Source organism: Sinohyriopsis cumingii, chromosome 1 (genome assembly GCF_028554795.1).
Source record: "Sinohyriopsis cumingii isolate HCF-2022 chromosome 1, ASM2855479v2, whole genome shotgun sequence".
Classification (NCBI taxonomy): Eukaryota; Metazoa; Mollusca; class Bivalvia; order Unionida; family Unionidae; genus Sinohyriopsis; species Sinohyriopsis cumingii.
Window position 1 is genome coordinate 150,287,111 of NC_142961.1, and position 27,467 is coordinate 150,314,577.

The window sequence follows — 27,467 nt, forward strand, 5'->3', positions numbered from 1 at the left end:
CGTCGGCAAATTCAGTACGAATTTTACCAATACCTTCAAGTATTTCTTCGCCGACGGGTGGAGGTTGAGCTGCAGCTATTTCGGTTGGGAGATCTCGTAAAATCTTTTTTGTTTGTTTAGTTCGTTTTGCTATCTTTTCAGTTTATTTAGCAGTTTGTTCTAACGGAGGAAGCAGACTCTCGGTAACTTTTGTAACCGGTTTAAATAATTGTTCTGTGTCTTCTGCAAATTCAACTTGGGCTTCTTGACGTTCTTGCAATTTTTGTCTAACAGAATCACGATCAGGAATAAATTTCTTTATTGCTTCTAGTCTTTCTCGAGCTAATTTAGCGGTGTGAGATTTACTAGCTGGTGGCATTATTGATATGATAATGATTTAATTATAACAGCAGAGGGGGCGGGACCTCAATGAGACGTCCGGTGAGTAAACACAAATTTCGACAAAAATAAAGTAATCCAATTAGAGAAACTCTCGGTTAAGTTAGACGCTTTGATTTAGCGTCAGTGACCTGAATTTTTTTATTTCGGAAGAAGCTTTTATTTTAAGCAAATGACGTTTCAGACAAATGGTCTGTTCGCCCCCTCTGCTGCTCTTCTGAGTCTCTTTCACAGAGTCGAAGTTATGCGTTGGCTTGTGAAAAAGACGAAAACATAGATGGACAATTTTTCACTTATTTCTACCTTTCCCATTATTACTCTTATATAAAAAAAAACAACAAAAATAGTTCATTGATTTATTTACAATTTCTAACCTGATGGTGCCAAGGGGGCCCTAACACTCGAATTACTGGTGTTTCAACGCAAACGGAAGTTCCCGCATCTTCGCTATCGAGAAGATGTTTCTGAGCTTCAGGTCTGTGAATTTCATTGGATGCGCATCCAATCAAAATTAAGTTACTCAGACCTAAACACTATTCCTACATGTTTGAGAAAAGGAAGCACACAACTTGAATGGACTGAAAAATAAGCAAGTTTCCAGTGCCGGTCTGTGTTTGTAAAAATACCTTTCACTCAAATAAACATAAAATGGTTTCCTTCTGGTACGGAGTCATACTTTCGATGTTAAACTTTTAACGTATCCTTTTTAAGTCAATTGCCTTCACCATTTACGGCCGATGCACAATGTACCGCTGTTATATGCTATTGGTTATTTGGCATTAGATGCTAAGGGAGGCAACTCATGAAATCAAATAGATGTCGCTAGGACAAAGCATTAAAATATCTGTTCGATCCGCCAAGGCGTAGATAGGGTTATCATTCATGATTCGAACGCCCAGTTGACAGTGTTAGGACCCCGTGGCGACAGTCAGGTTAGAACTTATAAACCAATTAATGAAATGACTTTATTTTGTTCGTTTTTTATATCCTTGATGCCTTCTTTTTCTAAAACCGGTAGGGGTGGGGCTACAAATAATAGGGATGGTGTGAGAACACTGAACATGAGGCAAATGCCTCGAATGAATTCATCGAGTATGACTAAAATATGAAATGGAAAAATGGAACTAAGTGGAAGTCAAATACATCGTGGAAATCAACAAATTATATATTAACACATTTTCGTCACTATTTGAACTAAAAATGGTTTCTGGTTATAAATTGGCATCGAAATATAAAAAATGAATGCTTATTTTAAATATTAGTACAAATTTAATCAAAGACCGACATGCTATGCAGTGGTAATCATTATATGCAATGGAGCTTTCAGAAGTTAGTACATTTTATTTAGTGGTCTTTATCTCAATATATCGAAACATATTTTATCGGTTATTTTTATATTGTGAACTTAACTGAAAATTGTGTTTCATCTGACAATGACCAGCCTGATGCGCAAAGAAAATCGGCTAACGCAATTGAACTATCTTATCTTATGATCCCGCTCCGAAGTATATTAAGAAATACGTTATTAAGTTAAGAAGTATAGTTTGAATATATTTATGTTACGGCTTTTAGAGAAAATGTTACAAATGGAAATCATCACTCATGAAATTATTGTAATAAATTTGGAATATGCCCATTTGGTTATAGCGCCCCGTTTTAAGGAATTCTTAGATATTTTTTTGATTACGTGTCTGATTATTGGAAATAGGTGCAATTGAAATATTCCTTAGCCAGAAATAATTAGCCAATTACTAGGAGCAAAAGTTACGGAGTGAAGTGTTAGTTAGTTTCCATGATGACATGGTTCACTAGTAGTGAATCCAGGTCAAAACCGAATGAGTATCCCTGTTGTACCATAGTCCCTATTAAAATCTATCGGTGTACATTGGTGGTGTGACTGCAGTGGCAGTATTTGCGGTAGGAAAGGTAAATTACACAACGGAATCAATAAGAATGGACTTAACAGATACTGTTTATGTCGCCATGGTGGCAAATGTGACGCAGTTGTACTGGCGAAATGTGCTTGGAAACCGTGGATTGATTGGCCTAAGGTGGCGTAGTTAAAATAGTTCCCTGTGTTAAGGGATAGTTGTATAGTTTCTACGACGTGAACTGCTAGCGGTACGGAGACCTAACGAGGAGAAACCATGCATATGTGCGGTTGATATATATTTGGCAGGTTGTGAGATCTGTGGTCTTGCATTGATTCGAGTAAAATTTATATATAGAACGGACACGTCGGGCTTTCTAATTTACAACTGAAGTTGTATGGAAGTCTTTGGAAATTTGTGGTAAACTTATGACTTCTAGCGGGAATCGCGCCAGGGTTTGACACCGCTCGGTCAAGCAAAGACCCCTGGCTTGTAACATTATATTCATGACCGATTTTTTTTATAGCATAAAGCTTTAGCGCAATGGAAACAAAGTAAGCAATGGAGACGATTTATTTTTATTTGAAGGGAGTAAATTATAGCAAATACAAATAAAATAGATCAAAGATCTGATTTAATTCAATTTTTATTTAAAAGATGAACACTTTATAAAGCAAAATAATATCTTTAACTTTGATTTCTGTACTGTCATGCTGGTTAAGCTCAATATCAAAGTTAAATATTTCTATACATCGGCATCTATTTAAGCACAAGCAGATACATGTAAAGTGTTAAAAAATAATGTCAAATATATTTTCGATAAAATAAAATAGTGCAACACAATTCCTTGGCTAAGTACTATACTATACAGCTTGTTGAACTCCATTTTCTAGTGCATCTCACTGCGTTCCATTTTTCCATTATAACTTGTCACAAACACATCTTCCAGGTCAAACCATGGATTCATTCGGTATGACTAAAATACGCAATGTTAAACAAATTCCAATACAAGTACCGGATAAGGTGGCGCTCACCAGATAATATGTACTTTTGAGAGAGTGACGTATGTAAGGTGAAGTAGTTGGCATTTAAAACATGCACAGTGGAGAGAATGTTTGCATACCTCTATGCTACATTAATGTAATGTGGATGATATTTCTTTTTGATATTGTACTTTTGGAAATTTTACATGATTTAAGCACACTGCTAACTAAAATGACTGCTCCCTTGTGTTAAAAAATCAGTCTGAATTAGTCTAAAGTACACTATACATAGCAGCTATTAAAATAGGGAAAATGAATTTTGCCAGACTAGACAATACCAGCTTCTGAAAGTGCAATGAATGAATTACCAAATATATAAAATGTAAAAAAAGTTATCGGCTCTTTTTTATACAATTGACCTCTGAAGTTCAGGAAGTGAAAATGACCAAGTAGAGCTAGCACTTTTTTGAAAGATGCACATTTGAAGTAAGGCCAAGCTGTATACTCTATAACCCATAGTACACCCATCAATCATACACCAAAATAAAGGGAATTAAAGGTTCTTTGCAATATACCTAAGATATACAAGGTCTTTTTTAAATAGCCAGTATAACCAGTGAGGAAAGCCGGGGACATTCTTTTTCTTTAAATTCCTAACCCTATGCAAAATGCGAAACTGTATAGCGCCACCTAAAGCACCGGGAACAGACTTTTTTCTCTTGCAAGAGACGGAAAATACCGAGAGTATTCCGATTATGATGACGTAAACAACAATAATGATGGCGGCCTCCATCGTAAGAAAGTGCTCTATATGTTTTGCAACTGGCCGGCAGCTACACTCACTGTACCCAATGAGTAGGAGACTCCAGACAAGTTCATCCGACAATGAATACGTTGCTGACATTGTTATCTCTGGTGGTGGAATGGTGGGAGCAGCTATGGCGTGTGCCCTAGGTGCCCTACAGCTTTCTTGTCTTTTTTCACCTACCGTATTATTCGTAATAATTTATTTACCCTAGTTCTCCATGAAAGATAGTTCACGTTGATGACGACATTTTATGGGGGAGGGGAGGTTGGATTGACATTCACGACAGCATGGAAGCTGTTAGTCCTACAACGTAAGACACATCACCCGATATTTTTATTCTGGGGGTGATGGGTCTTACTGCCTAACTAACGGCGCAGTGTAGATAGTTTTGATGTCGACTGACAGTGTAATGAAAGTCAAATTTTCAGAAATATCACACACAAATGGCAACCAATAATGACGCTTTTCTACAAAGTAAAGTTGTAATGTTTTTGTCATACTTTACTTACCAGATGTCTTTTCTCTAATAAATTCTCACAAAAGATATGGACCTGTTTTCAAGTTCATTGGCCTACATTTCAGTTGGCTGGAAAACGATGAAAGGGGGGAATGCCAAAATCATTTTAAGTTGAAATATTAATCTTCAACAAAACAAATAAAAATGTATTATGTCTATTGGAACTGTAAGCAATGTTTTGTGTCGTTCAAGAAACATGTCCCCCACATGAACCTACTTAAACATACTTCGGCATACTTCAACTACAATCGCATTGCAACAAATTCAAATGCATGTCAGTGGAACATGAAAATACATCCATTTGCTACTATCATATTTTCATTCTGCCAGGATAAAGACAGCATAGTAAGTATATTGATTACACATAAATTAGTGGAAGAGTGTCGATATAGACTGCCAAGTGTGTGAAATATTCCTGAAAGTTTGACTGCTCATTCCAGTGTCAACCGGCATCAGAACACGCTATACAAGGCCGTTATTTGGGTTGTAAGACATAGCACTAAAACAAAAACATGTGCTAAGTCTAACATTGTAAGGCTAGGGAGATGTTTATTAAGCTTGTACTTGCTTGCATAATTTATTATTTCAGTTCTTTTCTGATTTTTTAAAATATATAATGATTTGATTGAATATTGATGTAGCAATAGGGGATTTTTATTTCCCAGAATTTTAGAATAAACAAAAATGGAAAGTTTTCTGTATGAGTCATGTTGGCTGAATTAAAAAAGAACCTTTAATTCCCTTTATTTTGGTGTATGATTGATGGGTGTACTATGGGTTATAGAGTATACAGCTTGGCCTTAATTCAGATGTGCACCTTTCAAAAAAGTGCTAGCTCTACATGGTCATTTTCACTTCCTGAACTTCAGAGATAAATTGTATAAAAAGGAGTTGATAACTTTTTTTACATTTTATATATTTGGTAATTCATACATTGCACTTCCAGAAGCTGGTATTGTCTTGCCTGGCAAAATTCATTTTCCCTATTTTAATAGCTGCTATGTATAGTGCACTTTAGACTAATTCAGGCTGATTTTTTAACACAAGGAAGCAGTCATTTTAGTTAGCAGTGTGCTTAAATCATGTACAATTTCCAAAAGTACAATATCCAAAGAAATATCATCCACATTACATTACTGTAGCATAGAGGTATGCCAACATTCTCTCCATTGTGCATGTTTTAAATGTGAACTACTTCACCTTACATATGTCACTCTCTCAAAAGTACATATTAACTGGTGAGCGCCCCCATATGCAGCCTTGCATATGTTCATGACATGTTGGTGCAATGTGAGAGTATGTCCAGAGTAATGAAAAATACCTCTACATTATTTTGTAAGAAATGTACAATCTCATTTTTGTTAAAGTGTTTCTCTTTCTAAATATATGTTATTGTGTATACATTTTGTATATAAAACAGACAGAGGATTATTTTATACTTTATTATATTTTCAACATATTATCAACTGCTCAAATCATTTTATGTGCAAAATATACCCATACAACTATGAAGATTATATATTATTCAAATATCAAGCATGTACCTCACAGAATTGTTAGTTCACTTTTCCACTTGTCCTTAAATTTTCGAACAAATTTTGGAGATTGACCCTTCTTCTCCTCAGAGCTGACACTATCTTTCTCTTTCTTTGGAGTCTCAAGGTCAGAAAATTCATCACTGGCAGGTCGTTTCTGAGACAGCAACAGAAAAGAAAATATACTTCTTTGCGATTTTAAAGTTCAGATGTGTGCACTGAGTGCTATGTCCATTCTATATTTTTCTGATTGATCCATTAATTAAAACGTTTCAGGCTTTAAAAGTGTTGCCGATTTAAGTAAATTAATTGCCAATAAAACACAACCCCATGCCGAAAACTAGCTTAAAGTGCAATCAAACAAATACCGATATTTTATCAGAAATGAATCCAGTGAAGTCATAAATGATTCTGAACTTTTAAACATCCAGCTTTATGGAGAGCTTGCCAATAAAACAATTATATGCACCAGTTCTGTCCAGTTAATTATAATTTGATGTCCAAACGTAACATTGCTGATGTTTGATCAAAAGGCAGTTCATTCATGTCATAATTGTTTCCCTTCCTCTATCATAAACTTCAAACGTAATCTTAAAACAATCCAACCTAAGTCGGTTGAATCTAAACCTTACTTCAGTGAACTGTTGGCTCTGCCCAGTTGATGTGTATCTTCCATTGGTGCAATATTATTGGCTGTCAAGGTCTAAACTATTGTCGAGCAGATGTCAATCAGTGCCTCCTACAGTACATTTGTTCTGGACAGTGTACTCATAGTAAAAAACTAAGCTGAAAGTAAATCAAGGGTAATTAAGATTGATGTTCTAGCCCAAATCTATGTGCGTCAAAAAGACACACAAGTCGAACTTTCCACATGTAAAAAATGGGTCATTATTTTAATTCCACACTTCAAAATCCAAGGTTTCTTGTCTGTTGAAAACCATGTTATCTTTATGATATCTTTTCAGATAAATTCACAGGAAGCATTCAAACACATGCACCATCCACTATTTTTTTATATTGGTCTTGGTCACATTTTATGAAATCTTGACCTTATGTTATTTCAAGATGAAATTTGCATATTTTGTACATATGGTAATATAGAAATGTTTTGTGAACATTTAGCTTTAATAATAAATTCTGTTTTTCATTGTTTCAGGTACATAAGCCTTTTTGTGTCTATTTTAAGCACTCCCTTCCGCATCAGTTTTGCATGAACTACCGTAATGATGAGTCATACTCAAGTTGAAATTATATCTTGATCTTAAAACTAATAGTGCATAATCATTACAGTGTTATTATTCATCTATGTGCTGAGCTGAAATCACATTTTAGTAAACAACAGTTGCCACTTTAGAATTTAATTATGATAAGATAGTTTTGGTAATTTTCACATCCTTAAAATTAATCCATGGGACGTTTCTATTGTGAGTGTCTTGTAGGTCTATTTACTTGTATTAAATATAATTTGTTTTAAAATCTAACAATATAGTTTGTTCCATACATCATCTGGTGTCCAGTTTGGTGCCCCAGTACAAATGAGATGTAAATTTTACTGTGTTCTCATGACTGCCGCTCAAAAAGATCAGTTTAGCTATTTGACATGAACAGCATCAGTCATAATAAAAGGCTACCATTCCACGATCTCTGACATGCTGCACCATTTTAGACAAAGACCGCTCTGATCTTGTGTTGAATTTTTTCAGTTTCATACTTCTGAAGGTATTAGTTGTCTGCCAAAAATAGAATCATCAAGGGTACTAATCTAGCTGAATAAGACACTCTTGAGGGCTTCATTAGTTCACCTTTCAAATAAGATCTACTTGCTGTGCATTAGTGATGGCAAGTAGAATAAGCAACATACATGCTTTATCAGTTGACCTGAACCATTTGTAGTTCTGACAGGATAGGTCAGTGCCACTTATGATGGCTTCTGCTTTTATTGCTAAGAGTATGTTGGGAGATCGCTCCTCTTCTTAGCTCTCAGAGAAGCAAATGATGACATATCAGGCACTTTTGATAAAATTGGTTATCTGCTCCACATATTAAGAATTAAACCAAGATCAAATAAACTTGCCGTGCATCTTGGCTCATAAAGTTAGGGCAGTCATGAAAACCATTTCTTTTATTAGAATTTGTTTCTTGCTGACATACAGTCCTTGGGATGAACATCAGAGTCAATGTTCTCCAGCTTTTACCTCACAGACTTTGCATCCCAAAAAGCTGAACTAGACCTGGTGGGGCTTATTGCCATGTCTCAACAGGCTACCTTCCCTGGTTGTATCAGGGTTCATACGGTCTTTGAAGGTCTTTGACAGTTTGGAAAAAAATGAGGTAGCATTTTCAAGGCCTTGAAAGTTTGGGAAAATTGAGCAGATTACCCTGAGGTCTTTAAAAGTCTTTGAAATTGAAATAAACCTAGACATTTTAATTTCTTTTCCATAATCACAAATAAAATTGTCCAAGTTGTTAGATTCAGATGTAGTCGAGTTTTCCTGGTTTCTTTCTTTTGATGACCCATTCAATTTCATTTCATTATTAAACAATATTGTAGTATTTCTTGTATGACATAACTTTTATACAAAATGTTAGCAACAGTAGGTCTTGGAAATCTGTGTTTGTGGTCTTTGAAAGTTTGGGAAAAGACTTTGAATTTATCATCCAGAATTCCGTATGAGCTCTGTGTATGTCAGGTTCCTAAATACGTGTCTTCACAACTGCCCAGTGGATGCATGGGGAGAAAAAAAAATCCCTTTGAGAAGCTATGCCTGGGGATTTGAAGTCAACTGTCCAGTTGGGTTATCTGTTGAGAAGCTGCCAGACATATCTATATTTAATTGGCATTGTTTGTTTGTTATTTTTTATATATCATTTCATTATATACTGTTGTAATGTAACATTGCCCAAGATCTAGTATATTTTCTGCTTGACCTGAATTACTGATTTGTTTCATTAAACAACTAATACATAGCTAAGATATTCTCTATGTGTATGGGTTTAATATCAGGATCATTATTAATAGAAGTAAATATGTTTATTTTGGTCTGGATATATGTTATTAGAATTCCCCTACAGTTTACCTGGTGTTCCTGACATAGTCCAGGTTATATATTATAATTTTTGTAACAGACATTTTAATAATAACTAACATTTTATTTTGTAAACATTAAGAAGTTTTTAGAAGGTTATATTCCATTAGGTAATATTTAAAAAAAATAGAAAATGCTAATTGTGACCTGAGGTCAAATAGTGGACTATATAATCTTGTCACTGGAAAGATAATTCATTTGTGCTTTAACATCCGAACAGAATCCAGTTATTGTTGTGAACACTATTTAATTTGGAATTATTGAAATTATTTCTTCTTTGGAAATACAAAAGTGCTCTGATAACATTCTTGGAAATAGTGACTTGAATTTATACTAAAATTTCAAAGAAGGATTTCTTCCTGGATTGTATTACACAGATAATGTGTTTCAACAAAAGACTTTTGGCATATCAACACTTTATGAGCCATCTACAAGTACATCAGCATCTTCAGTGTTCGATTTCATTTGGATTTCTACTTAAATATTTTCAGAGCTTTTCTTATTAGGACTTGTTTCTGTAATTCTGGATTAAAGTCAAGTTTAATTTGCAATACAGTAAGGTTTTTAAAATATATTTTCACTTCTTATTATAAGGATATAAATTATTTGTTGAATTTTACAAAGCTTGTTGCTTTTCACTCTCTTCTGTTACGTTTTTTTAAGAGTATATACTTTTACCTGATAATACTGGAGATGGTCTCTTCAGAGTAAGGGGATGTAACTCCCTGCATCTCTTACCTGTTAATCTATGGTATTAGTGTCAGGTTACATATTTGAAGAAAAAATCAAAAAAATTCTAGTAAAATGTTTCTTTAATAATACACACTATTGCATTTTCTTTCACACAACTGTTATTGCAGTTAAGACTATTGTTACATTTTCATAGTTGTTTCATAGTGAAAAAGTGTATTTACCACCATTCTTTTTGTACCAGTGTTTGATAAGAGTGTATCATCTTCAGTCTTTGCAAATTTGATGAATGTTAAGATACTATTTTATGAATGATTAGTCATAGGGTACTTTTTCTCTTTCTTTCGTATCTAAATACACCTCAAGTTCATGATCATTTTCAATGCCCATGTTTGGGACAAAATTGTTTAAAATGACGAGTCTTTTGTTTCTTTGGTCATTAATTTTAGACAGAGAGACAATATAATCTGTTTTGCCAGTGAGATATGTTACAAAAAGCATTTTTATTTTATAAAACATTTGTTACAGGCCATGAAGAGTTGTTAAAGCACAAGAGGGTGATTCTGTTGGAGGCAGCACCAAAACGAGAGTTTAAACTTCCTGAGACATTTAGCAACAGGACCTGCACCCTTAGCCCAGCTACAGTCAAACTACTGAACAGTAAGCCTTGCTTGTTTGTAGTTTTGTAAATCTTGCTATTAATTCTCTTCATGAATGAAATATCATATTGACATGGGGGTTTCACGCTTCCTATTAAGTCTATATGGTATTAAACTAAAATTATACCAGTCTGACCTCTAACATTCAGGCCAACCATTAGGCTTTTGGCGTAATAATTACACCTTTTTTCACTAAACTACGCCTTACGCATAAATGTATTTGGATTACGCTTTTTCAGTATATCCCCCTACAAACAAATTTAATAATTTATTTTCTCATTTTTATTAACATCCCATTAATCCCACAGACCATATTCTAGAAAAGATGGCTTCTGTGTAACTACGACATAAGAGTACGGTTGTCTATAGACTTATATGCACATTCCTAACAGTATTATGTTCTGTTTGTAGCAGCTTCCCTATTTCCTAGAAACAGGCTGGTTCTACTTTCAAACTTTTGACCTCGGTTTCTATTTATAGCAGCTTTTAGTTAGGAGAGAGAATAGACTGGTTTTCTAACTTGTAATCTTTTCTCGCAGATTCTTTGTTCAAATTGATATCTGGTACAGAACCAGTCTGTAGGTATTTAGTGCTAAAAGTTGAGTCAGATTTATTGTAGTTGATGCATGTGTTAGAGCAAAAATGTTTTTCAAATAATTTCACAGATGGATTAGAAAAGATGAAAAATTGATTCAGAGATGAATGCATGAGTTATATTATGCAGCTTTCCATGTAGGGCAGCTTCACGTCCCTTGCAGGCTGTGTGGATAGGGTTTTAATATTGGTCATGCTGGTAAAACAAAGAAACCTTGAATTAGCTTGTTTTGCTAACTCCAGTACTAAGGTAACTTCTTTTTTTACAGCAGAACTAATTGTGGACACGAATTTTATAAATGCAGAGGTGTATCGAGTTCTTAATAGAACACGGACTACCCCTAGCGGTAGAAGACTAAATTGGTCCTTTGTTCAAACGGATATTTCTTGATTTCAAAGTTACAGAAAATATGCATGTGCAAGAAAAAAATCATATAATATTGTAAGGTGTTTAGGAGAAGATACTTCACTTAAAATTGCAGAAGCCTTGAAAATTAGTCTAATATTGCAACAGACAGGAGTAGTGATTAAAAAAAGTTGTACGTAGTCTGTGTAAGAGACTTTGACAATGAAAAGGGCAAAGTCAGAGTGCTTTTCTTTCATTACCAGAATTAACAGTAGATTTCACTGGAGAAAACAATTTTTATATGCTTGATAATGCTTTGAATAAATATAAGATGGCATAACTGTATGGGGTTTTCAGTTGATGCTGCATCAATGATTGGAATTCATAAAATAGTTGCATTCTTTATTTTGAAAAACATCTTCATGATTGTTCATATCAGGTTGTCTCTGTCATATGACACACCATGCTGCAGGAAAGGCTGCAGATAAATTAGGAGAACTCCAGAAGTATCAAGTTGGCACTCTACCTGGCAATGTACTAAATGCGGACATAGTTGATTTTTTTTTTCTTCATCTTTGTCAGGTTATGATAGGAATATTGGTTATTTACCATTCTAATGCTGACTGTGAGAGATTGTTCAGCATTGTTAACAAAAATGAAACTAAATTCAGATCCAGGCTTTGTAACCCAGCACTTAGTGCTCAACTGGTTTGCAAAACATTCATAGTCTCAGCTGGTATAAAGTGTTTTGAAATGCAGCATGAGAGTCTGTTGCTTTTTAAAGCTCAAAATGTTATATTTGAAAACCTGAAGCAGTAATTGATATTAAAAGTCCAGAGGGATAAATAAATCATTTTGTACATATGCTTATTGAATATTTATCATGTTATATGTGGATTACTCTTTTTGTGCTCGGATTACTCTTTTTGTCCAATTTTTCCTCACCAGGGGTTGGCATGTATGCTCTAATATAGCCATCTTAAAAATCTTGTAAACACCAATCCTCCTGCATGGAAAATCATGTCTTCTTTTACCAAAAGATTTCTTACAATGTCTAGCTGGTTCTAATATTGATCACGATGATCTGACAGCCAAATTGGCTGCCATGTTAAGACTCATGTTATGCTACTCCTTCTAAATGGAAAGTCATATCATCATGGGGTTTTCACTAGAAGATGTCATATGGTGTCTAGTTGGTCCTAACTGAAAATAATGATTTGACATACAAAATATCATGGTGGCCTTCATGAAAATCTTCTTATGGTTACATGAGAATAGATGGTCATGTTTACATGGGATTTTTAAGCAAAAGACTTCTTAGGGTTATCTGACTTAAATTCGAGGGATAAGTAACTTTCCTTTTTGGACAGAATAGGGAGAAGTGGGAGCAAAGCGATCTATATATCTATGTGTGTTTCTGTGCTTTTGTTCCAGTGCTCAAATAATTTTTCTTTAAGGCACTGGTGACTTAAATAAACTCACAAGCCCTGACTGAAATTCCACAAGCTCGAACTCCAATTTCCACATGCCCAAAACCTCCCTCTTTTTAATATTGCCGCACAACATTGCAATAGCTACAATTCAAATATAAATTCAATAGGGTTCAAAGGGATTTGAAGGTCATGCAAGTGTCATTAGTGTTCACTGCTATGCTGGTGTGCTTCACAAAGTAAAACTCCATCTACCAAGAGTTCTGAAACTTATTTTTGTTGGGCTTTGCTGATAGCTAACCTAAATAGGCTTCAGAAATAAATTACACTTGAACACTATTCCGACAACTGAAATGTTCTTGCTCTGCATTCTACTTTTACATCAAAATCTAACTTCAAAGAAATGTTGCTGCTGTTCACAAACTTGTCAAAAATATAATACATATGGCTTAAACATTTAAATTCAAGGCAGTAATATGTAATAACTCTTGTTCTTGTACATACATCTCTTTGATTTAGCTATAATGGGTTCTTCTACTTCCTGATAATGGGCTCACCCACTGCAGTCTTCAAATGCATCTTCTCACTAGCTATTATCAGCCAATTAAGTAATATGTGAAATGGTGGTTTATACCTGAACATTTTGCCTTTAATTGCTGCTATTTAAACTGCCCAAGGGATAGTTTTACATCAGCTCCAATCATGACTGTTCACCATTTAGCATGCTTCATGTAAAGGGCATATATTGATAGTGGTGGTGGTGAGTTTGTTTTTGTTCTGGTTTTCTTGTTGTTTATTTTTTTTGTTTTTGAACAATACTTAAAATAGTGTTCTCTCGAAACACGACCGTATTACAGAATTGTAATTTTAGCATGACATGCCATGCTTCAATCTGGTTAATATCAGATCTTAATTTCATGTACAATAGCGGTGATCTGTTTTAGATTGTACAGTGTTGTGGTAGGTATGTCAACATCTTGAAAATAATGTACACATTTCATCAAAATGATCAAAGTTTCCTGAGGAAGGCAAATTAATTTTTTTTACCACAGGCCCAGTGGGCACCTCACTTAGAATACAGAGTAGGCCCGATCTAAAACTAGAGGGGCCCTGGTGTCAGGCTATCTGATTTTTTTAGCATTGTTTGGTTCTCATATTTTAAGTATGTCCTCTATTTCTTTATATGCATATTTGCATTTAACATTGGTTTTAAGCTTTACTTAATTTTCAATCAGACAATTCTCAGTGTTGTATGTATATTTATATTAGTGTACAAATGTATTGTATTCATGTGCAATGCATATTGGCCATATGACTTTCAAAGAGCACAGTTGAAACTATACATTGTTATTAATTTTAACTGATAGGAGTACAGTGTGACCCCGCTATAACTTGGTAGTTGGGAGCCATAGAACCCGGCCGTGTTATAGACCAAACAGTGTTATAAGCAACCAGGTCACTTAGCTGAAGAAAATGATGCATGAACCCCCAAAAAATTAACACGGGGGGTGGGGGGTACGTAACAAATGCAGGCGGTAAAATATGTGCTTCATTGGCACAGGTACCATCTTAAATCTATGCATATTAAATGGGAAATACACCTGTGGTAAAAACAGAGAAGGCATATATAATATTTTATTTTATTTTGAGATTTTGAGAACCACAGATTGGTACATATACGTGTATACTGTTTATATATATTTATGTCTAATGTATAGCATGAATAGAGTATCAACACAGTGTACTCACCCGCGAATCTCATCACATACATTGAATCCACAATACAAGTAATTCCATCGAAAATATGCACACACACAGATTTAAAATATTCAATAATTTTATCTAAGGTCATATAGGTCTGAATTCAGTGGATAAAAAGCACAATCTCGTAATGAATGATGAAGTACATTTACTTTTCAGTATGTCCCAAGTTGGTAAAAGTTAGTTTGCGTTTTATGCCGTTGTTTGTAGTGCTCATAAGCATTAACATTTTCCCTGCAAATAGGAAGCTTTCACGGCACAGGAAATGTGTTCCAGTTGCGTTGGAAAATGAAAACAATTCATCAGATTCCATTGCTTTTATTTAACCTATAAAGTTTTGTAGTACAAGATCCCCCAGTGCTGAATTGTTTAAGAAAACTGCAGTTTTTAAATTGCATGTATTTCAATAAATATACACAATAGATACACAAACCCAACATGAAAAATGATGGTGGATGTCTAAACTTTAAGATTAGCATCAAGGCACATGTGTAAGTTTAAGATATTTGCATGCACAGGTGCAAATACAGGTAAATTGACAAGTTACAATTATATTTCATCTGTATTTTTTTTGTTTTCTTAATGGAAAAGTTTAAATATATCTAAGAAATATTGTATTCTTTAGTAGTTCAACCATGTACATGTAATGTCTGTCACAATGTTATATCTAAATTGTGAAAATCACAGGTAAAGAAACGGAAAGTTTTGTAAACATCCACTCCATGAATGTCAGAGGTAAGTTTAGACCCCCAGAGTCAGTAATTAATGTTCATGAAAACTTTTCACATGTTATTTATTCTAATATCATCAAAACTGAGGTTCATATCTGGTGAACAAACCTCAGCAAATGCTTAATTTTTTTTCAATCAATGGGCGGATCATGTGTAAAGGATTACCTTAATTGTTCTCATTGTCTGCCAGGTGTAAACTGCTAAGAATAGCTAGAAATCTATCCCATACTAATTTTTTTGCTGAATTGGGTTGATATCACATCATCAGTAGCCTAGTAGGAATTGAGATCAGATTTATGTACCAAATCCATTGCTATAATCAATGCAAAAAAGAGTTTTAGCTGCTCAGGTGACAGGCTGCCATTTCTTCATGCGACTGTTCTCCTTCATGTCTGCCCCATGAACTCTCTGATCTGCATTCTATTAGATGCAATAACTCGTCATCAAAAAAAAGTCTTAAATATTCGATAGGTTCAGTATTCGCCATCTCAACATTTAAGTTTGAATTACTAGTGAATGGGGGGCTGACAGACATGCCATCTTTTCTCATCCAGCCAGCATGTACATCAGACTCCAGTTCCATGTCAATTCCTGGCTCAAAATCACTCATGGGTATTTCCATCAACACTTTGCCAGCTCCATTAATTTCATCCTCCTCAGATCATTCAAAATCATTGCCATTGTCACTATCAGAAGCCAGTATTTGTTGCAAGAAATAAACCATCATATTCGGTGTCAGCCATTTTAATTTTTTCCAGGTACCACATGCTCAAAAGTGAGTATTTGTAAAACTTCTTGGCTAAATAGATAGTAAAGTACAATGGAATGCTTGTTCTGGGCCTCTATAGACCAATTAAATATAGTTTTATAAGCAGTCATGGCTAGTTGAAGTAATAGGATGTGTACATTGTTGCTTACTAAAAGACATCGACGGACAGCAAAACTAATGTCATGACTAGCACTTTAAGGGTTAAGTTTGGTATTGACTTCCTTTGAAGAAAAAGTTCTTTGTTTTTATTGAAGAGTATAGTCGGGTTTCTTTGATGAAAGGTGAATGCGTTATTGAAGTCACTGCTAAAGGACAGCTTTGGAGAACCAAACAAATGCCCATTTTTTAATGTGGCGGCAATATCAAATAATTGTACTGCATGATTGAGACTGATTTTTTTTCTCCATTTGCTTAGTACATTTTCATAACAGTCGGTACTTCAAAGGTAACCAGTTTTCTTTGAAATTTCAGCAAACTATTTTATCTGGGTACTTTTTACAAAAAAGGAATTGTCTGTCGTTTGCTTGATTGTAGTTACTGTTCCTCCCTGCCTACTGAATAGACCAACAAGGAAGATTCTTTTTTTTGTCTTTTTTGTACATTTGTGGTAGTGGAGTGATGCTACCTTCCATGCATGCATCAGAAATTTAACAAAAGGTCGATGAACCAGGTGTTCTGGTCTGATGACAAGGACTAGTACAGAAAATGTGAGTGTTCTGAAGGATTTAATTCTGAGTGAAAAGACGAGGAATTTTACTTACCATCCACCTACAAATGTCAGTCTATGTAAATATATTAATTACTAGCAACAAGCCAAAAATCCAACAAAAGATTACGAGATAATGCCTCGTCTGGTTGCTCTCCACTATGAGAAATGTCAGCAGCAAAAAAGCAGATATCTCACAACATGGAGTACTCATGATTGATGTCAACATAGGTGAATTATGATATAACAATGCACTGTTAAGATGGTTTGTCAATATGGACAAAGAATTTGTTTATGTAGATAAATTTCAGTGCATTTTATATCAGGTTTGCGGCTTCCTTTCATGGGGCCTCTGAATTTCTCTACTCCAAACCAGTGGTTGTATATACAAGTTTAAACAGCCAACAATGTCACCAATAAAATAAATTGCCAGATGGTATATTTTTCTGCTAATAAGGAAAATAAAATAGCAGTTTGCGACATTGGTGAAGCCCAACGTGATCCCAGGATAAACTTTTTACATGCTATTTTTCTCACTTTTAAGAATTTTTTTTTTTCGTGTATGAGAAAAATACATATAAAATTTCAGGAGCCAAGCCATGAGCATCTTGTATTATTCATGTGTGATTTCTTCCCCAAAATGATAATAAACTTTTTACGTTTTTTTTCTTGTACTTTTACAAAATATTTTTTATCATGTACAAGAAAATGACATGTATATAAAATTTTGGGAACCACACTACAACTGTTATATCTGAATTCGTGTTAACATGTGAGTGCATCTATTTGTAGAAAGATGGACTTTCTTAAAGTAATCTTTCACATTCTAGCTTTGTTACAACAGTCCTTTCATAGGATTATACATTTATGGTTTTATTAATTGTCTACATATGTGTAGTAACATCAGGCATTGGTTAAATAGTATTTGCTTTGCTACTTTTCTTTGTATTTTCAAAAAAATTAGTGAAAACAACTTTAACATAACAGCATTTCTTTCTTTCCACAACAAAGCATTATCACCAGTGTTTGTGACTTATATATATGTAATTGCATTTTTATGCTAAATCTTTAGTAACATAATATTTAGACTTTGTTTTCTATGAATTGAATATTTTCCTGAATATATTTGCTCAAATGTTTATGAAAAGAGAAAAAGTGACAGAGTGGTACTTCACAGACACAGCAATGTCTGCCATTGTTTCTCCCTGACATTCTTAAAATTATGCTAATTATGTACTATTGTTTAAGTTTTAAAATAATTTGTATGTTTTTTTATCATCAGATGATAACTCATGGAAATCGCGCTAGTTACCAAAAATGTTCCATTGTCATTCAGATATGTCCATGACATAACAAATATTAATTTCACCTCTGATTATAGCATATTTTTAATAATATTTAGGTTTCGGAGCATGGGAAGAAATTCAAAAGATGAGATGTCATCCAGTTCATAGAATGCAGGTAGAGTATCCATCGTTGCACCACAGGAAAATGTAAAGAGTTTTCTTATTAAGTTTTTTAAATTTTCTAAAATAGATTAGTACAAAATAGTTTTTGTTTGATATTTTGTGTAAAAGTCTGGACATGTATTTTCACTTTGTAAACAAAAGTAGAAACTTTTCCCAGGCATCTGGACAAGAGTCTTCCAGACCTATGTTCATTTACGGAACTGTATGTACTTTTGTTGCACCCAAAACAGAGATCTGTAGCTGTCATGATACAATACACAGCAGCTCAGGGTCTATGCTGTTTCTGTTGAATATTCTACACATTGTGTACCAACAGATCTAGTTCCACCCTGACTGCAGTTTGTGTGTTTATGTAATGCACAGGTCATAGCTCCAACTAGGAATTCCATATTAGGAGTCAGTAGATCCCCAAGTTGTCAAAATCCAACTAGGAATTCCATATTAGGAGTCAGTAGATCCCCAAGTTGTCCAAATCCAACTAGGAATTCCATATTAGGAGTCAGTCAATCCCCAAGTTGTCCAAATCCAACTTGGAATTCCATATTAGGAGTCAGTTAATCCCCAAGTTGTCCAAATCCAAGAGTCACATTCATTGTAGGGTATCTAAAATTATCAATATCTCGTGGTGTTTTGTCCAGTACTTGCCTTGAGACACATCAGTAACTGACACAGTCACACAGTCAAGTTTGGTAGTTAAAAATATTGATGATGTATCATGTTATTTAAGTACTTGCCTAGAGGGATATTGGTAATTCAACATTTGAAGTACTTGCCTAGAGGGATATTGGTAATTCAACATTTGAAGTACTAGAGGGATATTAGTAATTCAACATTTGAAGCACTTGCCTAGAGGGATATTGGTAATTCAACATTTGAAGTACTTGCCTAGAGGGATATTGCTAATTCAGCATTTGAAGTACTTACCTAGAGGGATATTGCTAATTCAACATTTAAGTATTTGCCTAGAGGGATATTGCTAATTCAACATTTAAGTACTTGCCTAGAGGGATATTGCTAATTCAACATTTAAGTGCTTGCCTAGAGAGATATTGCTAATTCAACATTTGAAGTACTTGCCTAGAGGGATATTGCTAATTCAACATTTGAAGTACTTGCCTAGAGGGATATTGCTAATTCAACATTTGAAGTACTTGCCTTGAGGGATATTGCTAATTCAACATTTGAAGTACTTGCCTAGAGGGATATTGCTAATTCAACATTGAAGTACTTGCATAGATGGATATTGGTAATTCAACATTTGAAGTAAGCAGAAAATAGTTTGATGATTGGCAAAGCTTGGAAAGATAGAAACTCTTGTTAGAGCATATCTTTCATCATCTTTGTTGAATCTGCATAACATGTGCACTTTAGAAAGGCACAGTTGGTCACTGGTTGGTGTGCAAGTGTAAAATTTAAAAGTTTTAATCTTTCCGAGATCAGTATGGTGGTCTGCTTTGGTATGTCTCTGGACAAGTGATTTGATTCCCATTGCCTTGGTACTATAACATATTTGTGTCGATGTCCCATGAAACAACAAACAAACATAATCTTCCATTAATATTTTACCAAGAGACAGTTAAGATATTAATGTAATTTTTTTGTTTTTTTTGTCATAAAGTTTCTTAAATGTAACATTTTGACTCCTTTTGCCAAGAAATATTGATTTTCAGTAAATTTATAAAGATTGAAGCAAAAGTGATGGATGCATGGAGTGTTACCTGATAGATCTTAGGCCCTGTCAGTCAGTTTCCATCTTGTATTGTGCTTAATGACATACATGATACTATTTTAAGTCAACCAGTTTAAAGAAATTCAAAGTACTAGTTTTGTTAATATTTATATTACTGCCAGATCTTTTCAGAGGACACAAGTGTTGCCCATGTCTGTCCATCCTGTCTTGTTGAGTTCATCCTTAACAAACTCTGTTTCTGCTCAATAACTTTTGAAAGACATAATGGATTGGAAACAAATTTGGTAGGGGCTTCGTATGAAAAAAAGGACCTGGATTGAGTCTAATTTTCACCATTTTCCTTCCAACAACATTTGTTAGGGTGCAGAGTTTGACTGGCCTTGAACTTTCCTGGTGCAAATTAAATTAACTGTATTGGTGGAGAGGGGATATCTGTGTCAGATTGTTCTATTTCTTGTTTATCCAAACTTGGCATGAATCTCTTGGTAATTGTGATTTTATACCTACATCTGTCTATCCATCTGCCCTTCACAATTTTTTTTTTGATGAATTGCAATAAATATTATTACCATCTGAAGATGCAGATCTTGACTGATCGCTTTGCTCGCACAATTTTTGTTGAGCTGGTGTTAGTGGACATAACAATCACCTGTTTGCTAGCAATGGGTGCATGATCAGGTTTTGGATTTTCCTTTGCACATATTTCCTAAACTCCATGATAAATTCTCATCATTCTTGGCATGTATCTTTAAGACAGTCCTAGGACATATTTACCATGGGGTTAGGGTCTTAATCATAAAAATTTGCATTAAGGTTTTGGTTCAAGTTTATTCATTTGTTTATATTTCCTAAAATCCAAGATAGATTCTCATCATATTAATGAATCATTATAAAAATAAGACTATTCATTCTATGACACACTCAAACCTATAACCTTGAGCCAAGGTTATCTTAATAGAAAATTTGCAATAAAGTTTTGGTTAAATTTATTTCTTTGTTTATATCTTTTTCATCCCTTGATGTATTGTTTCTTTCTAGGGATGAGTCATTAATGAAGCTAAGACAACTTCTTCTGTATCATGCAGGCTAGCTCTTTGGCCATGGGGTCAGGGTTAGAAAACTTCTTCTGTATCATGCATGCCAGCTCTTTGGCCATGAGGTCAGGGTTAGACAACTCTTTCTGTATCATGCAGGCTAGCTCTTTGGCCATGGGGTCAGGGTTAGACAACTCCTTCTGTATCATGCAAGCTAGCTTTTTGGCCATGGGGTCAGGGTTAGACAACTCCTTCTGTATCATGCAAGCTAGCTCTTTGGCCATGGGGTCAGGGTCATAGTCAAAGAAATTGTGCTTTAAGATTTTGGTTAAAGATTTTTTCTTTGCTTTTGTTTATGAAAGACTGCTCTGGTGGCTTAGTGGTTAGAACATTCACCTTGGATGCGGGAGGTTATTTTTTCAAACCATGGCCAAGTCATGCCAAAGACTTATAAAAATGATACTAACAACTGCCTCTCTAGGCGCTCGGCATTAAGAGGTTAGTGTTAGGACTGGTCGGCATGGTATCAGGATAATGTGACTGGGTGGGACATTATGCAACATGTTTGCGGCATGATGCCTCAGTGCTGGACATCACTATAAACTGCCACACTGTAGACATCATAGGGATATGACTGGAAAATTGTTAAAGCTACAATAAAAATCCAAAACACACACACACATTTACGAAAGCCCTAGATGGATTCTCTTCTTCAAAATTCTGTGACGTGCTCACATGTCCTTATTACCTTGAGGTCAAGGTTGCAGAAGGTTTGCATTAATGTTTTGTTTACAAGAGTTTTCATTTATATATTTTGTTAATCCTAATGATGGACTGGATGTGGAGTGTTTACATGAGCAAATTGCTGAATATTTCCTCTAGTGTTATTGTGTCAGCTGGCAATAATTTGTCTTTTCATTTGATCATACAGGTCTGGGATTCTTGTTCAAACTCACTAATTACCTTTAACCAAGAGGAAATGACCCAGGAGCTAGCATTTGTGGCAGAAAATGATGTAATTTTAGAGGGTATCACACGCAGACTGGATGCAGTTAAAGATAAGGTGGAAGTCTGGTACAAGACAAAAGGGAAACAGTACATTATACCAGGAGGTGAATCATCAGAGGACAACTCTTGGGTCACAGTTCACCTAGACAATGGGAAAACAATTAAAACTAAACTATTAGTAAGTATTGGGTACAAATTTTTATTTGATGTTTTTTATTTTTTCCACAGGAAACTACATCATAAATATTAAATATTTGTTTCTAATGATGTTCTTATTAACAGTGTAACATTGTAAAATATGTAGTCTTTGCAAAGTTCCTGTTTTTAATGAACTTTCAAACTGATAATCTTGAAAATAAAGGTCATTTATACAGAAATGTGAACCACTTCACTAAAAATAGCTATTTATTGACAGTTATTCACAATGCAATTATAAAGCAGTTATTCAGCTCCTTCCTCCCTTTGCTATTGATATCTGTTCCATTTTTTATGAGGTCCTTGGTAACACACACCCTCACTAATGCTGCGGTCTGTATTTTTTGACCCTGTTTGGTGCAGGTTATTGAGGAAGTGTATCATGAAAATGTTCTAAGGCTTTTTTTCCATTTTCAGATAGGAGCAGATGGGTTCAAATCAGCAGTGCGTGATGCCAGTAAATTGCATGTTGTAACATGGGATTACAAACAGGCAGCTGTTGTGGCTACTCTTTGTGTCTCCGAGGTATTATGATGTTTCATTGTTGCAAATGATAAAAATGAGTGTCTTAAGTTTGTCTTGCATACTTGAACTTTTAGCACTCCAGGTTTTAGCTAAAATGGTCATATTAGTGACTTAAAAAAGTAGAATTGGCAAATAAACAGTTTTAACTGCAGAATTACATGAATACTTTTTTTATTACCAGTATATAACATATTTTATTCTTAACAAATTCAGCGGATGCAGTTTCATTTGCAGTTTAGTCCTTTTTTGATTGTAAGGTTCCTACATTTAATTTCCCATCTTTACATATTACTGTGGTCCCGGGTGGCCAAGTGGTCTAAAGTACACAACTTTGTTATCATTTTTATCTCACCTTTGTCCATGTGGATTTGAATCTCGGACTCAGCCAGTGTGGGTATTTGAGAAAGCTGCCAGTAGTTCCTTGTGGGTTGGTGGTTCTTACTGGGGATTTTCCTGGGTGGTTCCTCCACCAGTTATACTGGGCACCATGTATAACCCATCTTGCACTGAGAAATGGGATGAAACCCAAAACAACAACTATATATTACTATTTGGTTTACTATCTATAAACGACCAGTCAAACACATGACCTGTGCAGTCAACTGCAGCTAATGGTACAAACCCAGACTAATGGAAAACTTTAGTTGGTTGTTTAATTACTGTCAGTGAAACTTCTATAAATGCGGATAAGGTGCAGTTACTAATACAAATTATCATCAGACGAAAATGTATGTTGTCAGAAAGTATATAGAAAGACAGTTTGGAGAACTTCTCTTTTATGCTTCCTTTCATTAGGAGAGCAATTTTATACAGTGGAACCCCACTATAATGTGATAATTGGGGTCCAACAAATTGGATCGCGTTAATAGCGGGGTTGAGTTAATGCTGGGTTTTACAGTATTTTACTTTTTCAGAGAACAACTTGTTGGCACATATACGTATATTCATGTCTTGTGTATATGATGAATAGGGTATCAACACCATTAACTATCGTGCCATTGTGGCATGGAGTTAATCCATAATGCATGTAATTCCATTGAAAAATTGCACACAGATTTACAATGTTCAATAATTTTGTCCCAGATCATTGTCTGAATTCAGCGTCTGATATACAGCATGAACAGATTATTAACACTATTTACTTGCCGTCTGTTATTGTACCGTCAGGGCTTGCAATTAATCCATAATACATGTAATTCCATTACAAAAATTGCATACATATTTAAACTATTCAATAATTTTGTCGCAGATCATTATGCATCTGAATTCAATGGGAAAAATTAACAGCAAAATTAGGTTAAGAAACATGAAGCATGTGTATGGTTCATTACGTTTCAGGGTCTATGAACGGTGTCTGTACAAATTTCCTACTCCTAAAATTTTATCATATTCATTTCCATGTACATTTATCCATTGTAAATTTCCAATAATTAACACTTGTACGCCTATTTGTTTGAACAACTACAACAGGAATAATTAACAATCAACACATGCTTTCAGTGTGCATAAAACTTTTGCTTCAGATTTTGTGAATATGGAAAGAAACATGTGAAACTACTATAATAATCATTGCACAAAATGCAGAGAGCAACTTGCATTTGTGAACTTGCTTTTCCATAATGGTAAAATATTTTTGTAAAAAATAGGAAATTACTAACGAGTTCATAAACAAACACCATGCATGTAAAACCCGAGAACTAAGTGTAGTAGGCCTGCAATGGTCACAAGTCACTTTTATTAAAAAAATTTAAGCTGAACGCATGTACAATTTCATGCCCTTTCAATTTCCAGCTAATACAGCAGACATTATTTACTGGTCAACTGATTGCATCTAATAATAGCAAACATGTTGGCGGCTTTTGTTGTTTGATGTTTATTAAAGTGTGAGAATCTTTTATCAACCACCACATTGTCTGCTGCTTGGTTGTGTATACAGTTAAAGTAGAAACACATGTTGGCTATTATTTGAGCAACAATTGTATACAGAATTAATTGAAGACAGTCACAAAGACCACTTACTGGCTTTACTCATGGATCAGTAATAAGTAACATTTCTGATAATGTTTATTTTGGCATAACACTTCAAGAACCTGGTGAAATTATTCAATTTCAGAAGCTATGCCACGATCATATTAAATAAAAAATTCATACACGAACTCTTCCACAAAATGATAATAAATATTTTACACACTAGTTCTCGTACTTAAAAAAATATTTTTTTCTGGTACGAGAAAAATGCATATACATGTATTTAAAATTTCAAGAACCATGCCATGATCGTATTATGTTAGAATTCATACGCAATTTCTTCCCCAAAAATAATACATTTTTTTAACACTTTTTCACGTACTTTGAACAAAAAATATTTTTTCGTGTGCGAATGAATATACAAAATTTTGGGAGCCACACCACGACCACATTATGTCCGAATTCGCGTTATGGCGGAGTCGCACTGTACTTCAGATGAAGATCTGTATCATAATGTCCTCCAAAGGATGACCAAGAAGAGATGGGATGCTCGTGCATTACCCCCTCATTACAAATTTTCCTAATGTAAATGTAATTGGGTGATTTATTCAGCAGAGATAGGACATAATAAGATATTTGGATAGTTTAGCATGTACATTTAATTGCCATAGTTTACAAACAATGCACATACTTACACTCCAACTTACTCGGACCTCAAATCTATCTTAAATGTTTGCAAGTATATGTTGCATGCTAGTTGATGATTCCATCATGATCTTGCATGAGTAAAGGTTGTTAATGTCATAAGTGGCCTTATACCACCATCAATGAAGTTCTTCAGTTTACAGAGACAGAAAAGGTAATGTATATATTATGTGTATTTAATTTGTATTCTTGCTTTTTTCATTGATGTTATGTATATCTGTATTTTCTAATTGACCTTGGTCAAAAACCAAGTTAATGGTGTACCTGACCAGTGACATTTATTTTGTAAATAACATAATACATAGCTAATATTTCTCTATGATAATAGCATAAATATTCAGCTCATTATTAATGGAGGTAAACATGTTTATTTGAATCTGGATCTAGTACATCAGTTTACCATTTGGAAAGTCCTAAACTTGTTGGCAGCTTTAATTATTTTGGAGTGGAAATTGACCAACAGCCTGGCTCTTTTATTGTGTCTAAGCTTTTTTTTAATCAATGTTGTTTATTTGAAAAATTACCCAGTCTTGCCTTAACATCCAAAGCAGAATCAGTCTTATTGTTGTGTTCATTTTTTTAATTTAGGTAGATTTATTTATTCAAATTATGAATTACTGGAATTACAAAGTGCTCAGTAATATTCATGGGCTAAAATATTAATTTGGAATTATAGTGAATTCGGTCAAGGACATTTTGGAATATGTTTTTGTGATATAACAAAAACCTGCTAGCATATCACTACATTCCAGGCCATTGGCACGTTCAAGACTACAGGCTCATCACCACATTCAGAATTGGAATTTATTTGGAACACCACTGGATTTCAGTTGGAACTTTGTACATTAGGTCTTGCAATAGAGCTTTTACTGCTATTTAGGATTTAATTCATAATACTGTAAATTCTTTTAAATTTTCACTTTGTATTCTAGGGAAATAAATTATTTGTTTAATTTTACAAAACTTATAGTTCTTTTTGCTCTTTTCTGTTACTTTAAGACCATAGAGTCATAACAATATAACTTTGGATGCAAGTGCCATCATCTATAAATTGGCAATGGGGCAAGGAAAAAGAGCTCGTGTTTGCTCCATACATGACTGAATTTCAGTTTTGTATGGGGCTTTGATGTTGTTAGCATCATACATGACTGAACTTCAGTTTTATAAGGTGCTTTTGTTGTTGTTGGCACCATGCAAGACTGAATTTCAGTTTTATATGTTGCTTTCATATTGTCAGCATCATGCATGACATAATTTTTCATCTTGTTAGCTCCATGCATGACTGAATTTTAGTTTTGTATGGTGCTTTCAAGGGTAATAGTAAAGGCAAGAATCTAAAATTAGATTTTGTTCCCTGATCACTTTTCATAAAAAGAGTTTTGTTGATTGGGTGCATACTAGCATTTACAAAAGTATGTGAAAGTATATTATGAGGTGTTGTACAAACCATGACCAAATGTCAGTTTTGATGTTCTGACATTTTATGATAAGTTGATTTGTTTTACTTCCTGATCATGTCAAAATTAGAACACCTGACACCATCAATAGTCCTCATGTTGTTTTTTTATACACTGTTTTGTTTCTTGGTTCATTTAATGAGAAGGTATCATATGTTAGTGACTTCAGATATTTTATAGCTCTGCCTAATTTTTTGTGTAGGAGTAGGTATAGATTATTTGTGTACTCTTGCTCCAAAGTACATCTTATTTTCATCTTTCACGCCTCTGTATTTTCTTTCTGCTCGACACTGGTCAAATTTGCCTCTAAGATTGATATGAATGTTGTGTAGTTAGGGATCCATCATTATTTGATAAAGTTACTTCCCCTGCTAGGAAATTAGGTCATTTGATTCGTACTTTGAGCAGTTTGCTATTTACCTGAGCTAAGATGAATTTTCTTTTTTTGCAGACAGAAAATACAGTTGCATGGCAGAGGTTTTTACCAACTGGGCCTATAGCAATGTTACCTGTAAGTAACTTACTTGTATAAATTAAGATTGGAAAGTCTGG

The 27,467-nt window shown here is 34.4% G+C and overlaps 1 protein-coding gene across 1 annotated transcript in view; it reads left to right on the forward strand.

Annotated features, from left to right (window-relative positions):
* Window positions 1-3,987: 3,987 nt before the first annotated feature.
* Window positions 3,988-27,467, forward strand: part of LOC149808146 (ubiquinone biosynthesis monooxygenase COQ6, mitochondrial-like) — a 54,783-nt gene continuing 31,303 nt past the window's right edge. The window contains exons 1-6 of the mRNA XM_089973859.1: window positions 3,988-4,186; window positions 10,397-10,528; window positions 18,267-18,325; window positions 21,989-22,243; window positions 22,678-22,785; window positions 27,367-27,426. Coding sequence (XP_089829985.1) covers window positions 4,009-4,186; window positions 10,397-10,528; window positions 18,267-18,325; window positions 21,989-22,243; window positions 22,678-22,785; window positions 27,367-27,426 — 792 coding nt within the window. The 5' untranslated portion in view covers window positions 3,988-4,008. The remainder of the gene's footprint in view (window positions 4,187-10,396; window positions 10,529-18,266; window positions 18,326-21,988; window positions 22,244-22,677; window positions 22,786-27,366; window positions 27,427-27,467) is intronic.